The sequence below is a fragment of the Piliocolobus tephrosceles genome, chromosome 6 (genome assembly GCF_002776525.5).
Source record: "Piliocolobus tephrosceles isolate RC106 chromosome 6, ASM277652v3, whole genome shotgun sequence".
NCBI lineage: Eukaryota > Metazoa > Chordata > Mammalia > Primates > Cercopithecidae > Piliocolobus > Piliocolobus tephrosceles.
The window spans coordinates 93,006,113-93,024,887 of record NC_045439.1 but is presented as its reverse complement, the minus strand read 5'-3'; the positions used below and the strand labels follow the sequence as shown (position 1 = coordinate 93,024,887).

General features: G+C 36.9%; 1 protein-coding gene across 1 annotated transcript in view; it reads right to left on the bottom strand.

The window, feature by feature from the left end:
- Nucleotides 1–9,090: 9,090 nt before the first annotated feature.
- LOC111527806 (stabilizer of axonemal microtubules 2) overlaps nucleotides 9,091–18,775 on the bottom strand; it is a 31,879-nt gene continuing 22,194 nt past the window's right edge. Inside the window, exon 4 of the mRNA XM_023194291.1 lies at nucleotides 9,091–10,043. Coding sequence (XP_023050059.1) covers nucleotides 9,091–10,043 — 953 coding nt within the window. The remainder of the gene's footprint in view (nucleotides 10,044–18,775) is intronic.

Here is an 18,775-nt window from a genome sequence, read left to right as displayed (position 1 = left end):
TTTTGTATTTTTAGTAGAAACAGGGTTTCACCATATTGGTCAGGCTGATCTCAGACTCCTGATCTCAGGTGATCCACCTGCCTTGGCCTCCAAAGTGCTGGGATTACAGGCATGAGCCACTGTGCCTGGCCAGTTTTCTTTTCTTGTAATATTTTTGTCTGGGTTTGGTATTAGGGTGATACTGGCCTCATAGAATGAGTTAGGAAATACTAACTCTGCTTCTGTCCTCTGAAAGAGATTGTAGAAAATTGCTATTTCTTTTTTAAATGTTTGGTAGAATTAACCAGTGAACCTGTTTTGGCTTAGTGCTTTCTGGTTTTGAAGATTATCAAGTATTGACTGAATTTATTTAATAGAAATAAGCCTATTTGGATTGTCTGTTTCTTTTTGTGTGAGTTTTGGCAGATTGTTTCTTTGTATGAATTTTGACAGATTGTGTCAAGGAATCGGTCTATTTCTTCTAGGTTATAAAATTGTAGGCATAGAGTTCTTCGTGGTATTCCTCTATTATCCTTTTAATCCCCATAGTGTTTGTAGTGATGTCTCCTCTTTCATTTCTCATATAGTAATTTGTATCCTTTCTGTTTTTTTTTTTTTTTTTTTTTCCTTAGTTTTGCTGGAGACTTACTGAGTTTATTGATTTTTTTTCAAAGAACCAGTGTTTATTTAATTCTATTGATTCCTTGTTTTCACTTTCATTGATTTCGGCTCTGATTATTTCTTTTCTTTGTCTGCCTTTGGATTTTATTTATTATTTATTTAGGAGACAGATTCTCATTCTCTCACCCAGACTGGAGTGCAGTGGTGTGATCTTGGCTCACTGCAACCTCCTCCTGCCAGGTTCAAGCAATTCTAGTGCCTCCACCTCCCGAGTAGCCAGGACTATGAGTATAGACCACCAAGCCTGGCTAACTTTTTGTATTTTTAGTAGAGACAGGGTTTTGCCATGTTGCCCAGGCTAGTCTTGAACTCCTGAGCTCAGGCAATCTGCCCACCTTGGCCTCCCAATTACAGGCATGAGCCACTGTGCTTTACTTTGTTTTTTGTTTGTTTGGTTTTGTTTTGTTTTTGAGATGGAGTCTTGCCCTGTCATCCAGGCTGGAGTGCAGCGGCTTGATCTCAGCTCACTGCAACCTCTGCCTCCCAGGTTCAAGCGATTTTCCTGCCTTAGCCTCCTGAGTAGCTGGGAATACAGGCATGAGCCACCGTGCTTTACTTTGTTTTTTTGGTTTTTTTTTTAAGATGGAGTCTTGCCCTGTCACCCAGGCAGGAGTGCAGCAGCTCGATCTCGGCTCACTGCAACCTGTTCCTCCCGGGTTCAAGCGATTCTCCTGCCTCAGCCTCCTGAGTAACTGGGACTACAGGCATGCACCACCATGCCCGGCTAATTTTTGTATTTTTAGTAGAGATGGGGTTTCATCATGTTGGCCAGGCTGCTCTCAAACTCCTGACCTCATGTGATCCACCCCCCCTCGGCCTCCCAAACTGCTGGGATTGCAAGTGTGAGTCATGGCACCCGACCTACTTTGGATTTAATTTGCTCTTCTTTTCTGTTTTCTTCAGGTGTAAACTTAGAATACTGATTTAAGATCTTTCTTCTTTCCTAATATATGTGTTCAATGCCTTATATTTCCCCATAGCACTGTTTTTACTGTGTCCCACAAATTTTGATAAATTGTGTTTCCATTTTCATTTGATTCAAAATATTTTAAAATTTCTCTTGAGAATTTCTGATCCACATATAACTTAGAAATATGTTGTTTAATCTCCACATATTTTGAGATTTTCCAGTTACCTTTCTGTTATTGGTTTATAATTTAATTCCCCCATGGCCTAAAAGCAGACATTGTATGATTTCTATTCTTTTAAATGTGTTAAAGTGTGTTTCTATTGATCAAACAGATCATTTATTCAAAATAATAATTAGCAATAATATATTTGATTATAAATAAAGAATAAGAACAATAAAAGTTTTCATTTTATCTTCACTTACTCTTATTCCAGTGTTCTTCCTTTCTTGATATACATCCAGGTTACTGACCTGTATCATTTTCCTTCTTTGCAAGGAACTTTTCTTTAACATTTCTTTCAAGGCAGGTTTACTGGCAAATAATTCCCTCAATTTTTGTTTGAGAAAGTCTTTATTTCTCCTTCACTTACAAAGAGTAATTTCACAGAATATAGAATTCTAGGTTGGTGGTGCTTTTTTCCCCCTCTCTCAACACTTTAAATATTTCACTCCATTCTCCCCTTGCTTACACAATTTCTGAGGAGAAGTTGGATGTATTTCTTGACTTATCCATAGGTAAGGTGATTTTTTTTCCCTCTGGGTTCTTTCAGAATTTTCTCATCTTTTGATATATATATATATATATATATATATATATAGTAACTTAGGTGGCTACATATAGTTTGTAACTTAGGTGGTTACATGTAGTTTTTCTGTGGGCATTTATCCTGCTTGATGTTTTCTGAGCTTCCTGGATCTGTGATTTGGTGTCTCACATTGAGAGAAATTCTCAGCCATTATTGTTTCAAATATTTCTCCTGTTTCTTTCTCTTCTGCGTCTGGAATTCCCATCACATGTTACATCTTTTGCAGTTGTCTCACAGTTCTTGCATATACTCTTATTTTTTTCAATCTTTTTCCCCTTTTCAGTTTTGGACATTACCATGAGATATTCTCAAGCTCAGAGATGTATTTCCTCAGCAGAATCCAGTTTACTAATAAGCCTGTCAAAGGCATTCTTCATTTTTGTTACAGTGTTTTTAATCTATAGCATTTCTTTTTGGTTCTTTCTTACAAGTTCCATCTCTGATTAAACTGTCCATATGTACAGAGCATATATACTAACTCGTGAATGCAGACACCCACATCTGTTTTTTTGTGTATCTATGAATTCATAGTGAAACCCTGGATGCTATTTCAGCACCATAGCATTCATTATAATCTGCATCTTTTTATGTTATTTTAGGTTCCGGGGTACATATGCACAATATGCAGGTTTGTTACATAGGTAAGCCATAGTGGTTTGCTGCACCTATCGACTCATCACCTAATTATTAAGCCCAGCATGCATTAGCTGTTTTCCCTGATGCTCTCCCCCACCACCCTCCCCTGACAGGCCCCAGTAAGTGTTGTTCTCCTCCCTGTGTGCATGTGTTTTCATCTTTCAGCTCCCACTTATGAAGTAGAACATGTAGTATTTGGTTTTATGTTCCTGCATTAGTTTGCTAAGGATAATGGCTTCCAGCTCCATCCATGTGACTGCAAAGAACATGATCTCATTCCTTTTTATGGCTGTGTAGTATTCCATGGTGTATGTGTATGACATTTTCTTTATCCAGTCTATCATTGATGGGCATTTGGGTTGATTCCATATCTTTGCTATTGTGAATAGTGCTATCTGCATCTTTTTCTTATTTGTAACATTTCTCTGATAGAAGCCTCATTATTTACACTATATTTTCTCAGTTCAACCTTATTATACTCATAGTTTAGAATTGATAACACATACCCCTGTCAGAGAAAAAAAATTACAAACTAGAGTACAGTGTTTATATACAATCATTTTTGTCTTTAGCTTTATAGTAGCCAATCTTAATGCTTGTCCAAGGTTACTTAGGTAATCTCCTTTCTTTACAATCCCACATCCTGGGTGACAGTTTTTATAATTTACATACTGTGAAATTAACTTGGTGGATTCTAATGGTTTTGACAAATGCAGAGTTATGTATCAACCACCAATTTCTTAGTTTCTCTCCACCCCAAATTCTTTTGTCCTGCTTCTTTGTAGTCAATTGCTCCCACCCCCACCCCCAGCAATCATTTACTATTTTCTCTCCCTATAGTTGTGCCTTTTCCAGAAATTTATATAAATGGAATCATATAACATGTAGTCTTTTGGGTCTGGCTTTTTTCACTTACCAAAATACATTTAAGTTTTATGCATGCTGTTGGGTGAATCAACAAATGCTGAAACAACAAAATGTTGTTTGTTCCTTGAACTGGCTTTATATATGGGTAGATGTTCACTCATTTACTAGTTGAAAGACATCTGGGTTGTTTCCAGTTTGGGGTGATTATAGATAAAGTTCTATAAACATTCATATACACATTTTTGCATAAACCTACATTTTCACTTTGATGAACACCTAGAGGTGAGTTTGCTGGGTCATATGATACATACGTGTTTATAAGAAACTGTCAAACTGATTTCCAAAGTCGCTGTACCATTTTGCATTCTAATGAACAATGTGTGAGTGGTCCAGTTGTCCCAGACCCTTGCTAGGACGTGGAATTATCAGGCTTGTGTGTGTAGTGGTTTTTTAGTTTGTTTTTGTTTTTCTTTAAGCCATTCTAGTAGGTATATAGTGGTATCTTAGTGCGTTTTTAATTTGAACTTCCATAATGTCTATTGATGTTAAGCATCTTTTCATGTGCTTCTTCACTATCTTTTCCGGGTTGAAGTGTGTCTCCTCCAAGTATGAAATTCTAACTCTCGCTCCCTATGAATATAATCTTATTGGAAAATGGAGTCGTTGCAAAAGATCAAGTTAAGGTGAAGTTATCGGGATGGGCCTTAATACAATGTGACCGATGTCCTTATAAAAAGCGGAAATTTGAAAACAGATGCATGCACACAGGGAGGATGCTGTGTGAAGATAAAGACAGAGCTCCACAAGCCGAAGAACACCAAAGATCACCAGCCAAAGATCACAAAAAACGGAACCGATTTTCCCACACAGCCTCAAAACCAGCCCTGCTAACACCTTGATCTTGGGACCTGTGGTCTCTGGAACTGAGAGATAATACATTTCTATTATTTAAGCCACCATGTTTGTGTACTTTTCATAGTAGTCTTAGCAAATTAATACACTATCTGTATATCTTTTTTGGTGAAGTATCTGTTTAGAACTTTTACCTATGTTTTTGTGGTTGGGTTTGGTTTTCCTATTGCTTGCTTACTGTCTGTAAGCATCTCCCAGCCACATTTCCTTCTTAGTCATTATAGTTCCATGATGACTACAATTAAAGAAGTCTTGGCCAGGCACGGTGGCTTGCGCCTGTAATCCCAGCACTTTGGGAGGCCGAGGCAGGTGGATTGCTTGAGGCCAGGAGTTTGAGACCAACCTGGCCAACGTGGCAAAACCCCGTCTCTACTAACAGTACAAAAATTAGCCGAGCATGGTGGCATGCACCTGTAGTCCCAGCTACTTGCGGGGCTGAGGCAGGAGAATCACTTGAACCCAAGAGGCAGAGGTTGCAGTGAACTGAGATCACAGCACTGCACTCCAGCCTGGGTGACACAGCAAGACTCCATCTCAAAAAAAAGAAAAGAAAAAGATGTCTTAACATAGATATTGGATGGGATGGAGAAGTACGCCTGGCCACCCTAGAGAGCATCGATCAAGATGTGTGCCGTGTTTATGAGAACGCTGGGGAGGGATGGTATGGATGAAAGCCCTGTGTCTGTGATACAGGATGAAAATCTGCAGTTGCATGCAAAAGAGCATTGAATGACAGGAAAGAAAGCAAAAGCCTTAACAAAATGAAGGAGTCCTGATGTTTTACTGCACACCGCAACCCTTTGAAAAGCATGTTATCAGCATGTTTTTAAACAGCGTTTTTGAAGTTACTAACTCGTGATTGTAAGGTTCACTTTCCTCAACTCCTGAGCTTCCAGAGGTCTCCCCTCCACTTCCTGAGTATCATGAGGATCCTCTCACACAGCGATTCTCAGAAAAGGCTTTAGATTATAGTTTTGTATAAAAGCAAGTCTGCAAATGTGAGATATTCAGAAGCTGTGGGTTCCCCAACCTCTGACTGAATATCTCCCTCCTGCCTTGAAGGGCTTTTAAGAAAACTTTCAAAATAGACTTTATTATTTTAGAGCAGTTTTAGGTTCATAGCAAAACTGAGTGGAAAGTACAGAGTTCCCATATGCCCCTCCCCCCACATATGCACAGCCTCCCCCACTATCAACACCCCCAGCCAGAGTGGTACATTTGTTATAGTTGAGGAACTTACATGGACACATTATCACTCAAAGTCCATGGTTTACATTAGGGTTCACTCCTTCCATTGTCTGTACAGTTTTTATAAATCATAAAGCCTTTATTTCTAATACGTCTGTGGTCTTATTTTACACAACAAGTTTTTCCAGAGAGATAGGGTGGAAATGGGATGGGGATGGGGTAGAAATCTACCACCTTTTCTGTCTGAATTTTCCTCCTTTCTTCATTAGATTTATCCAAGTTTGGCATAGTGGAAATTCCTTCTAGAATCTGGCAGGTTGCTAAGTAATATTACTAGTTTCCAGCCCTGTTAAAATGTTTTTTGTATGTGTTCCCGCATAGTATTTCAAGGAGGCCTAAGAGGAGAATGAATCAGGAATTGCTAGCTGTCCACCAACATAGCTTGGAAGTTCCTTTAACTCTTTCACAGAGATAGAGAGTCCCTCTGTACCCCTTTTTATGCTGTTCCCACCTTCCCGTTTTTCTTGATCTGGCAATTTCCTACTTATCTTCCAAGATTCAGCTCACCTGTCTATCCTCTCCATAGGAAGACTTTCCTGAACTCCTAGGCTGCATGTCTTACAGTGTACTCTGTTTCAATCTCTGTTTTCACACCTGTTACATTGAGTGTTAGATTATGGGGAAACACCATTATTCATCTTCAATCCTTATCCCATGGCAAATTGCCTCTGGAAACTCTAGTAGATGTCTTATAGGGTGACTTTTGTTCAGGGAGGAGACCATCCCCATTAAATTACAGAGGGCTTTGAATATCCAGCATTGGAATATGGGATGGGATGACAGAGTGCTGTAGTATTCCCTTATTTTTAATTCTGATTTATACATTATTGTTTTGTATTTAAAAAGTAAGAGCATCTACGTATGTATAGGTTAACCTAGACAGGACTTTATTAAAATGCTCTCTTTAAAAAAAATTAGGTACAGAATACTTGAAAATCCATTCCTTTTATTGATTTTATTACTGTTGCATAGAAATAAAGTTTCACACCCCATACTTTTACAAATAAATGTAAGAACAAGTTCTTTTGAACAATTAAAATAACCAAATATTAATGATTTTCAATAAAATATATTTTGAAATAATTCTGAAGCCATAAAAACTAAAATTCACTTTATGCTAAAATAAATCATATTCTCTCATAATGCAATCATTTATTTTTCTTAAAAAAGAAACCATCCAATAAGAGTTTAATTCATTAGGAAATTTTCAGCATTTCTAAATGCAATAGAGTGTTTCTACTATATTTCCTGGCATCATTCCTTTCCTTAGCACTTATCTTCACACTGGAAGAGGTGAACCAGGTGATTATGCCCCCTGCGGGGGCTGGTTCTGCCTCTGAACAGTGAGTTGGCATGGCAATTAGGTGCAAAATTACCTACATTTACCCTAAAGATTTCTTCAGAGCTGTCAGTCTTCCTACAACTTCCTAAAACTACCCTAGCGAATACTTTTTCCTTTCTGCAAATACTGTTACTCAAGCCACTGTATTTACCCCATTCCAAGCTTTCCATTCTCTGTTAACAATTTCTCAGGTGCTCATGAAGTTGTAAAGGACAAGACTCCTCTCAGAAGCACATACTACTGAGAAGCTCAAAGCAAATTAGGTTATTTTACAATCCTTGCTACAGGCCAGAAAATGAGGATTGAGTGAGTAATTTTCCTCATTTGAAAAGGAGAAAACAAGTACAAAAAGAGATTGATTTTTTAACAATCCTCTACATTTATACTTTTACTTTAAGGATTAAAATGTACCATATAGTCTGATGCTCAAAACCAACTCCTTTTGAGAACAGATATCATTTTACAAACAAAGACACTGAGTCTCAGAGATATGAGTCACTGTCTAAGGTAGTACAAATAGTAATCTATATTATTAGAACTTGAACTCAGATAATCCCAGTTCTTTGGGAAGCCAAGGCAGGATTCAAAAGCAGCCTGGCCAATATAGCAAAAATCTATCTCTACAAAGTATATTTTAAAAAATAGCCAGGTGTGGTGGCACACCCTTGTAGTCCCAGCTACTTGGGAGGCTGAGGCAGGAGGTTCACTTGAGCTCAGGAGGCTGAGGCTGTAGTAAGCAGTGATCACGCCACTGGACTCCAGCATGGGTGACAGTGAGACCCCTGTCTCTAAAAATAATAGTTAGAACTTGAACTCAAGTCCTTTGATTTCCAGCACACAGAGCCTTTCCTTGCCACACCACAGTGCCTCTTGCTAACTTGAACATGGTGAGGAGCAGCAGCAGTCTGTATACCATCAACCAAAACTTGACTCAGTGGATGCTATGTAGATGCATGAAAGTATGAGTAAAATGAATCCTATTGTCTTGAAAGAGGAATCCATGTATCATTTTCAATGCTGTCCTAGATAATCCTGATGTGCTTGATAAATAACAGCTGGTATGTGAATAACCATACAATTGCCATAAGTATAAACAGAATTACAAATGATAATAGACTGGGGACAAACTACTAAGCAGTATGTTGAATATTAAAATGGTACATATGGGAATCTATATTAATCAACCTTCCAAAATGCATATTAAAGAACAGTCTTGGTTAAAATGTCAATACAAAATGATTTTAAGATTCTGATTTCTTAAAATACATTTTCCAATTTTATTGTTTAAAAATATAAAAAATGATTTATTATATCAGCCAGGTGCGGTGGCTCACGCCTGTAATCCCAGCACTTTGGGAGGCCAAGATGGGTGGATCAGGAGGTCAGGAGATCGAGACCATCCTGGCTAACACGGTGAAACCCCGTCTCTACTAAAAATACAAAAAATTAGCTGGGCATGGTGGCGGGCACCTGTAGTCCCAGCTACTCGGGAGGCTGAGGCAGGAGAATGGCGTGAACCCAGGAGGCGGAGCTTGCAGTGAGCTGAGATTGCACCACTGCACTCCAGCTGGGGCGACAGAGTGAGACTCCCTCTCAAAAAAGAAAAAAAAAGATTTCTTATATCATAAATTTTTTTCACTATAAAAATTGAGTTTTCTCTTGGAAAACCAACAACTTGCTAGTAGCTTCCTTTTAAGCACATTTGGTTATTAGAAGGCCTTCACTGCAGGAGTAATCTTGCGGAAGAATTTATGACCTTGGGAATTTTTATTTTCAAAAATATAACCTGGAGGAGAGGGGTAACTCGCTGGGCAAATTTCCTGTTTTTTCGGTGTGTACTCTACAGAGTAAATGGTCACATCATCAAATGGAACAGAACTCTTAAAAGCAATATTTAAAGGTTTGCAACTCTCTGTTGGAATCAATTTGTGTGGCACATAGTGAGATCTGAAAGTGCTCAAACCATCAAATTTTCCAGATGGGTTGGGAATCTGCTCCTGCTTCTTAATAAGTCCTTGACGACAATTTTCCCATGCTGGAAAATCTTCCTTCATGGTGCTTTTTCCTGGGAAAGGAAAATTGTTACTTCTTCTATGAGAAACTGGCCTGATGGGAACAACACGGTTGGCCTGATACGGAACATAGTCAAGATGGCTTGTGCTGTTTAATAGCATGCTACCTGTAGGAGGCACATACTCTGGTACTTTCTTGATCTCAGGTGGTGGGATTTCCCATGGTTGAAAACATTCACAGAATTCAGTGCTTCCTTCAAACCGAGCACTCTGGGTCACTCTGGTGTGTACAGGTCTGCAGATTTTTGCAGTTTCACCAATAAGACCCTGAAAGTCATACCGGTGAGTTGTGAGATCCTCAAAGCGTTGCTCAGTTGGTTTGTAAACTTCTTTTGGCCTTTCAAACTTGAGTTCAAGCTGATGAGGTATATAATCAAGGCGATGACTTGTAATGCCATTAAAAGGGGCTGTAGAACGTTTGACCACAGAGGAGGGTTTAAAGCTTTGCCTGCTTTGCCTAGGCTTTATCTCCTGAGGAACAAAGTCATCCTGAAATGTAGTTGAATTTCCAAATTTCACAGTAGGGGGTTGATAAGTTTGTTCTGGCTTATAAAGTTCACTTTTATGACGGTCCCAAGCTCTATAATCGTCTTGAAAATTAAAACAAAGCAAAAGCATTTTTAAATGCTGAAGGAAACCATCTTCTAAAAATCATAACTGATTTCTCTCATTGCCAAACATCTTTCCATTTCCTTTAGAAATCTAAACAATAGTATCAGAATACAGTTTCTTGAATTCCTTTCAGATTTGTTCTTTTTTTTTCATTTCCACCTTCCTCTACCCATCTCCTCACTTTAATACATATAACTTTCCACTTTCAGATCCATGTGATTACATAACAAAGGAAAGGCACATCTGAACCTGACTGCTGATAGTTCTTGAAAGCCAAAAGGACAGTGTTGTAGGTGAGGACAGAGTTTAGGAGATTATGGTTGAATTCCTAGGAAGTGTTTGGGATTTTAAGTACAACTCACAAAATGCTAAGGTATGTCTAAAATCCAGGGCTTGAAATAAAATCAAGTGCCCTCATGTGTGGACAAAAGTAATACGGATATTACTCCTTGCTTTGGAGAGATTCATCAAAGGAGAGAAAGTTTTAATTCTGGTATACTCTAGGAAGCTACAGAAAGAACTCCTTGAGCAAAGATACAGGGTAACTTGCACTATCCCAGAAAGATCTCTGGCTTCAACTTTCCCTCATGAAATGGACTTTAAGGCATTCCCAAAAGATAGAGGGCCATCTAGAGGCCAGAGGCCTTAACTGAATGCTTTCAAAGGTGTTTGAAATTGTAGAATTTGAAGTGACCATCAGAGCAAAGATCTGGGGTTTGGAAGTTAAATAACCTTATGCCTACTTCCTGCAGACTGTGGAGCATTTTGGGTCACTCTGGTGTCTACAGAGTGATGACTTGTAATACCATTACAAGTTGGTCATGGTACACTTCACTAAAACTGAAATGTTTATATTTCAACTAAGGATTATTTGTGTTTTCTATTTCTACATGAGGAAGATAGTAAGCTAGGAAATAACAAAGAATTGACTTCACCCCAAAATATGTATTTCTAAATACCAAAAATTAATTTACAAAAGATAGAAATTTATTATACAAGATAATATACTAAAATCTGGATTAAAGTCTATGCAATATTTACAGGAAAGGTCAAACCTTGAAAACTTATTATATGGATATCTTCTTCAAAGAGATAAAATGTTTATCCATTTCTGCCAAAATGGCCAACTTTTGGACTAAATGATCAAATTACTGACGTTTGGATGAGAGAGGGCACCTGACTCAAGAATAGGCGACCTTTAGGCCAGCAGAGACCTTGAAGACAAACTGACAGAAAAGATGAGCTAGATCAAGCATTCTTATTCTTGTAAACCTAAAATTGAAAATAAAGAGTGAGATAGAAACGGGAGAATTGAAAAGGACGCCAGGAGGTAGAGCTGAAGAGCCATGGAAAGCTGAAGTTACATTCAAAACAGACCTGTAAAGAAACAGAAATGATAACTAGGCAGAGGCGGCCAGTTAGTAAAGTGGCAATCAGAGCAGATGAGTGAAGGGAAGTGAAGGTGCTGTGAGAGAAATCATGTAGCTCATTGCGGAGATGAAGGGAAAAGTTCTTCCTTCAAGCTCCCTGGCACCTGATCGTTTTCCATTTTCAGTTCACATGAAGCTTTACCAGAGTCTTTTTTTCTCGAGGTACCATGAGGGAATCTCTCTTCTTTGCAAACTAAAGTATAAAAGTATAACACCATTTTTCACTAGATAAAAGAAATCACAGATGTTATTAAAGATCTACAGTTCCACACAATCATATAGGGAGAATTCTTGCTACCACACAAGAGAAAAAAGATTTTCATTGTAAGAGAGTAAACAGAAGACAATATTTTCCCTCACCAAACCAGCTTTGTTTTTCAAAATGGAAGCAAGAATTTGGACACTGAGAGATGGATGTAATAGCATACAATAGTATGAATGTCAGTTCTAGCTAATTGCAGAAAATTGATTTTCTCCCCATAAATATGCCTAAGCTCATATGCCTGGAATACTTATTATCTGTTCTGGAATATTTATTGATAACATTCTAGCAACACCTTTAAAACACCATAATCTTTATCGTGTGTTTTTAGTGTTTCATGATACTTAAGGAAAAAACAAACATTTAGTAATTTGCTGTTTAATTTCCAAATATTTGGTGATTTTTCCACTTTTTTTTCTATCATTGATGTCTAATTCAATTCTGTTGTCATCAAAAACACACATTGCATGATTTTAATTCTTTTATATTTGTTAAGGTTTGTTTTATGACTCCAAATATAGTTTATCTGAATGAACGTTTCATGTGCACTCGAAAAGAATGTGTATTCTGTTATCGTTGGCAGAAGTGCTTTACAAATGTCAATTTGGACAACATTGTTGATAGTGTTGTTCAGGTCTTTATATCCTTATCCTTTCCTATGTTCTATAGATTACTTAAAGACAGTGAAGTCTCCAACTACAAATGCATATTTTTACATTTCTTATGTTAGTACTGTAAGTTTTTGCTTTGAGTATTTGAAGCTCAAGTGTTAAGGGCATACACATTTAGAATCTTGTGTTTGGGAAATGGAAGGTGAGTGTGTGGTGGTTTCTCTGTTGTCCCTGTCCAGCTTCAGTCTTAGGCAGGCTCTGTGCCCCTGGGTCTCAGAAGCAGGGCTCTCTCAGTGCACCTGCCCCTTCACTTGATTTAGTAGGTCTCTAATTGTTGGTCCCGAGACAGTTTCCTGTTCTTTCTTCATGTTCAAGGTTTAGTTTTATTTTGCTTCCTGTTGTTGTTTTTCCTTTATATCTTTCATCAAGTTGCAATACATCTTCACCTATTCATTGGGGCTGTCAGAGTGATGCCTCTCCTGCAGTGGATTAATGCTTTTGTTCTGTAGGTTAAAGGCATTCAAATGGAGCTTCCTGCTTTTTTTCTTTTGCAACAACAATTATTCTCTCCATGCCTGCACTATGAAGGAAACTTTCTGTGGTCTCCAACCTCTTTCCCAATCTTTCTGATGATCACACAGTGAACATTCATAGGGAAGTGTCTATGAGTGGTTTTGAACTCTCCCTTTAGCGTCTGACGTTCTCAGAGCTTCTATACTCTCACAGTAGCTCACACTCAAAAGTCTTTAGCAATTAGTTAAAGATGTAAATGAATTATTTTATACACTTGTGTAACAGCTAGTCTCATTCCATGCCCTGCTTTGGGTGAAACAGTGCTTGCCTCCTGTCTCAATTGGGTGGAAGTTGTTTTTCCTTAATGTCAGGCTAATTGGTTAACCTGTGAGCTCAGCTTTCTAAAGGATTCATACACATTTATGATTTTGTAGATTATCTGGCTTTTTCTTATTGTTATGTTGGGGTCATAATCTTTCCAATCTTCTGCATCCTACACAGAATCTGAAGATGCTGGATTTCTGTATGGTGAGGTTTAAAATTACACCTTCAATTCTACAAATTCAATTTCCTTTATAGATATAGGGTTATTTTTACTTTTTATTTCTTCTTGGGTTACTTTTGGTGAATTGTATTTTTCAAAAAATTTATCAATTTTATGTAAGTTGTAAATTACTGGCATATTTTTAAAAATATGTCTTTTTAATGTGTGAAAAATCAATCTTTGAATTTTAATCACAATATTTTTTTCATTTACACTTAATGTAATGATCTAGCTGGGCTTAAGTTGACTGTATTGCTATTTGCTTTTGATTTTTCCCTTCTTTGTTCCCATACCCCTTATTTCCTGCCTTCTTTTGTATTAATAAATGGCATTTTTATTATTCCACTTTACTATTAGAATTTTATCTTTCTATGTTTTAAAAATAAAAATGAATTTTTGACTTATGAGATTTTTCTGGCTCAAACTTAAATGGATATTTTTACCACTTCTAGAATGGAATAACCTGTAAGCAATTTAATTCTATTTAACTCCTCTTGCCTTTTGTACTACTGTCCTAACATATTTTACTTTTAAATTTGTGTGAAAACATAATACAGTAATTTTGACTTTAAGTTGCCAAATTCTTTTATATTTACCCACATTGTTTACCCTTTCTGTGTGCTTCATTCCTTCCTGCATTTCATGCTTCTATCTGGAATAAGTTTCCTTTTAACTGAACAATTTCGATACTTTTTGTAGTAGGTATCTCAGCTTTTTCTTTTTTTGTCTGAAAACGTTTTTACTTTGCTTTAAATTTTCAAGGCTATTTTTACTAGATATACAATTCTCAGATTTTCTGGCTTCAAAAATCTAGATCTTTCTTGCACCTTTAGCACTTTTAAAGTGTCATTTCATTATCATTTAACTTCCATAGTTTCTGTTGAAAAGTCACATATCATTCTGTTTAAAAGTCAGATATAACTTTTTCTTTTTGTAGCTAATGTATAGTTTTTCACTTGCTACTTTTAAAACTTTATCTTTACTTGATTTTCCCAAGTTTGACAATAGTTGTCTAGGGTGGCTTCCTATGTGTTTGTTTTGGAGTTTGCTGAGCTTCTTGAATCTATGGGCTGATTCTTTCATCAGTTTTGGAAAAGTCTTGACCATTATCTCTTCAAATATTTCCTGGTTCTTCATAGGCCTCATAACATTTTACTATATGCTGGATGTTGTGTATAAGAGAATCATAAAAACTAAAATCAATGTTATTTCAACAGGAGACAATTTGCTCTTTCCTATGTTAGAATACAGGGCAGATCACCTCATTCTTACCAGACTCTGAGCTAGATCAGTGCTCAATGGCATCTTTAGTTAGACATAGTCTTACTCTAGTTTCAAATGTCTCAAGAACAAGATTGAGGTGTGTCTGCAGTAAGGACCTCATCCTAGTGGAACTCTCTCCTAAGCATTTACTCCCAAATAAGACTATGGGATATTCCTGTGGGATTTTTCTGGTCCAGCCTCTCAGCACACCATACCCCCTCCCCTGTAAACATTCAGTGAATGTCTCACATTGAAAACCAGCCATGTATCTGGGGCTCTTCTAGATTTCAATTAGTCCTACCAGCCCACATTCAAGTGTTCCATTGCTTTCTCTTTCCCCTACTAGAGTTTCTCTGCTTATGCCAAGCTCAATCCTCAGCATAGGCCTAGACTTGACAATTGTTCCCGGAGAAGTAAATGGCTGGCCATATCAACTCACTGAGGAAGGGCTCCTATCTCTCTGAAATTTTAGTTTTTTGCTTCTATAGCTGTCTGGTGCCCTTAAAAGAAGATTTTTAAAAATCTATACTTATGTCAAGCCCCTCAGCCCTGCAATCAAGGTTCTTCCCAAACTGATCTCAATCTACCTTTACAGAATTATACCCCAATCTCTCATCCCTGAAAACTTCTGGTCCTCACCAGGTCTACTGAATAACTGTTTTATTTTTCTGGTTCTATGCTTTTTTACTCATTTCATACCAGTTTTTAGAATATCCCTCCTCTTTCTATATATCAATACTTACTTATCTCTGATGCATTCCCAGCCTGGCCTGAAGTGATAACTTTATAACAAGTATAAATCCTTGAAGTGCTGCTTTTTCCACTAATTTTCCAGTGAATTATGTCTTCCCCTGATGATATCTCATATTTATTTATAGTATGGCAATTTCATTTTTCATGCTATTGTTTTTCTATATTCTCAATTATAAAGTTTCTTTTTATATAGTCCATATTTTATTTTTAAATAAAAATTGTATGTATTTAAAATTTACATGGTGTTTTATATATACACACACAGTAAAATGATTACTAAAGTGAAAAACATATCTCCTCACAGCAACCTTTGTGTGTGCATGTGTGTGCATGTGTGCGTGTGTGTGGAGTACCTGTAATCTACTTTCAGCAAATTTCCAGTATACAGTACAGTATTAACTACAGTCATGATGCTGTATATTAGATCTCTAGATTTATTCATCCTATACAACTTCAACTTCATACCTCTTGCCCAGTATTTCCCCATTTCCCCCACTTCCCCGGCCCTGGTAATCATCATTCTATCCTGTGCTTCTATGTATTCAACTCTTTTAGATTTATACATCATTATTATGTATATTATTACATAATATACGATGGAATATATGTGTACTATATATATATTCAGACATACATTTACACATCACATTTATTCATTCATTGATTGATGCACATTTAGGTTGTTTCTTACCTAGGTTATTGTGAATAACGCTGCAATAAATAAGAGTGTAGATATATTTCTTCAAGATACTGATTTCATTTCCTTTGGGTATACACCAGAGGGGAAGTTGTTGGATCATATGAAAGTTCCATTTTTAATTTTTGAGAAAACGTCATATTGTTTTCCATATGGCTATACCAATTTACATTCCCACCAACAGTGTACAAGGATTCCTTTTTCTCCACATCCTCACTAACACCTGTAATCTTTTATCTTTTCTATAACAGGCATCCTAACAAGTGTGAGATAATATCTCACTGTGGTTTTGATTTGCATTTATCTGGTGATTGGTGATGTTGAGTACCTTTTCATATATCTATCGACCATTTGTATGTCTTCTTTGGAAAAATGTTTACTCAGGTACATTGGTCAATTTTTAATCCACTTTTTTTTTTTTTTGCTATTAAGTTGGGTAAGTTCCTTATTTTTTTTTTTGAATATTGACCCCTTATGTGATACATGGTCTGCTCATATTTTCTACCAATTCATAAGTTGCATTTTTCTTTTGTTGATTGTTTGCTTGCTGTACAGACACTTTAGTTTGGTGTAATCCATTCATCTATTTTGGTTTTTGTTGCCTGTGTTTTCAGAGTCATATCCAAAAAACCATTAGCAAGGTCAAAGTCAAGGAAATTTCCCATGTTTTCTTCTAGGAATTTTATGGTTTCACGTCTTGTATTTAAGTCTTCAATTCACTTTGAATTGGTTTTTGTGTATAGAATAAGAAAAGACTCCAATTTCATTCTTTCACATGTGGATATTCAGTTTTCCCAATACCATTTATTTCATTTATTTTAATTTCAGATTCAGGGATTATATGTGAAGTTTTGTTACTTGGGCATATTATGTGATGCTGAGGTTTAGCCTTCTAATGATTCCTAATGATGGAATCATTAGGTACCCACAGTACCTGTTGGGTACTGTGTTCCAGTTAGTGAACACAGTACCCAATAGGTAGTTGTTCAACCTTTGCGTCCCCCTCTCCCTCTCCCCTTTTGGAATCTCCAGTGTTTATTGTTTCCATCTATACCTAAAGTTTAGCTCCCACTTACAAATGTGAACATGCAGTATTTGGTTTTCTGTTTCTGTGTTAAACTACTTAGAATAATGACCTCCAGTTGTATCCTTGTTCTTGCAAATTACACGATTTCATTTTATATGGCTGCATGGTATTCCATGGTGTATATATACTGCATTTCCTTTATCCGATCCACCATTGATGGGCACCTGGGTTGATTCCGTGTTTTTGCTATTGTGAAAAGTGCTACAATGAAGGTACAAGTGCAGATAGAATGATTTATTTTCCTTTGGGTATATACCCAGTATTGGGATTGTTTGGCTGAATGCCATTCTAACTGGTATGAGATGGTATCTCACTGTGGCTTTCATCTGATGATTAGTGATGTTGAGAATTTTTTCATGGGTTTGTTGGCCACTTGTATGTTTTCTTTTGAGAAGTGTCTTTTCATGTCCTTTGCCCACCTTTTATTTTTTCTTGTTCATTTATTTAACTTCCTTATAGATTCTGGATATAAGCCCTTTGTTGGATACACAGCTTGTGAATATTTTCTCCTCCTATGAAGCTTGTTTGTTACTCTGTTGATAGTTTCTCTTCCTGTGCAGAAGCTCTTTAGTTTAATTAAGTCCCATTTTGTACATTTGCATTGCATTTGCTTTTGAGCACTTAAGATATAAATTATTTGCCTACAGCAATGTCTAGAAGAGTATTCCCTAGGTTTTCTTTTAGGATTTTCATAGTTTGAGGTCTTACATTTAAGCTTTTAATCCATCTTGAGTTAATTTTTGTATATAGTGAGAAGCAGGCGTCCAGTTTCATCCTTCTGCATATGGTTAGCCAGTTTTTCCAGCATCATTTATGGATATAGGGAGTCCTTTCCCCGTTGTTAATTTTTGCCACTTTTGTTGACAATCAGGTGGTTGTAGGTGTCTGGATTAATTTCAGGGGTCTCCATTCTGTTCCATTGGTCTATGTGTCAATTTTTGTACCAGTACCATGCTGTTTTGGTTACTGTAGCTTTGTAGTATAGTTTGAAGCTGGGAGATGTAATGCCTCTGGCTTTATTCTTTGTGTTTAGGATTGCCTTGGCTACTCGGGCTCTTTTTGGGTTCTATATAAATTTTATAACAGTTTTTCTCTAATTCTGTAAAAACAGTGATATTGATAATTTGGTAGATTGCTTTGGGTAGTATGACATTTTAATGATATTGAACCTTCCTATCCATGATCACGGAATGCTTTTCCATTTGTGTAGTCTTCTTTCTCCTTGTAGAGATCTTTCGCCTCCTTGGTTAGATGCCCAGGTACTGAGTGTGTGTGTGGCTACTGTAAATGGGATTATGTTCCTGATTTGGTTCTCAGCTTGAATATTTATGGTGTATAGAAATGCTACTGATTTTTTTGTGCATTGATTTTGTATCCTGAGACTTTGCTGAAGTTGTTTATTAGGTCTAGGAGTCTTTTGGCAGGATCTTTAGGGTTTCTTAGGTACAAATTATACTGTCAACCAAGAGAGATAATTTGACTTCCTCTTTTTCTATTTGGATGCCTTTTCTTTCTCTTGCCTGATTGCTTTGGCTAGCACTTCCAATACT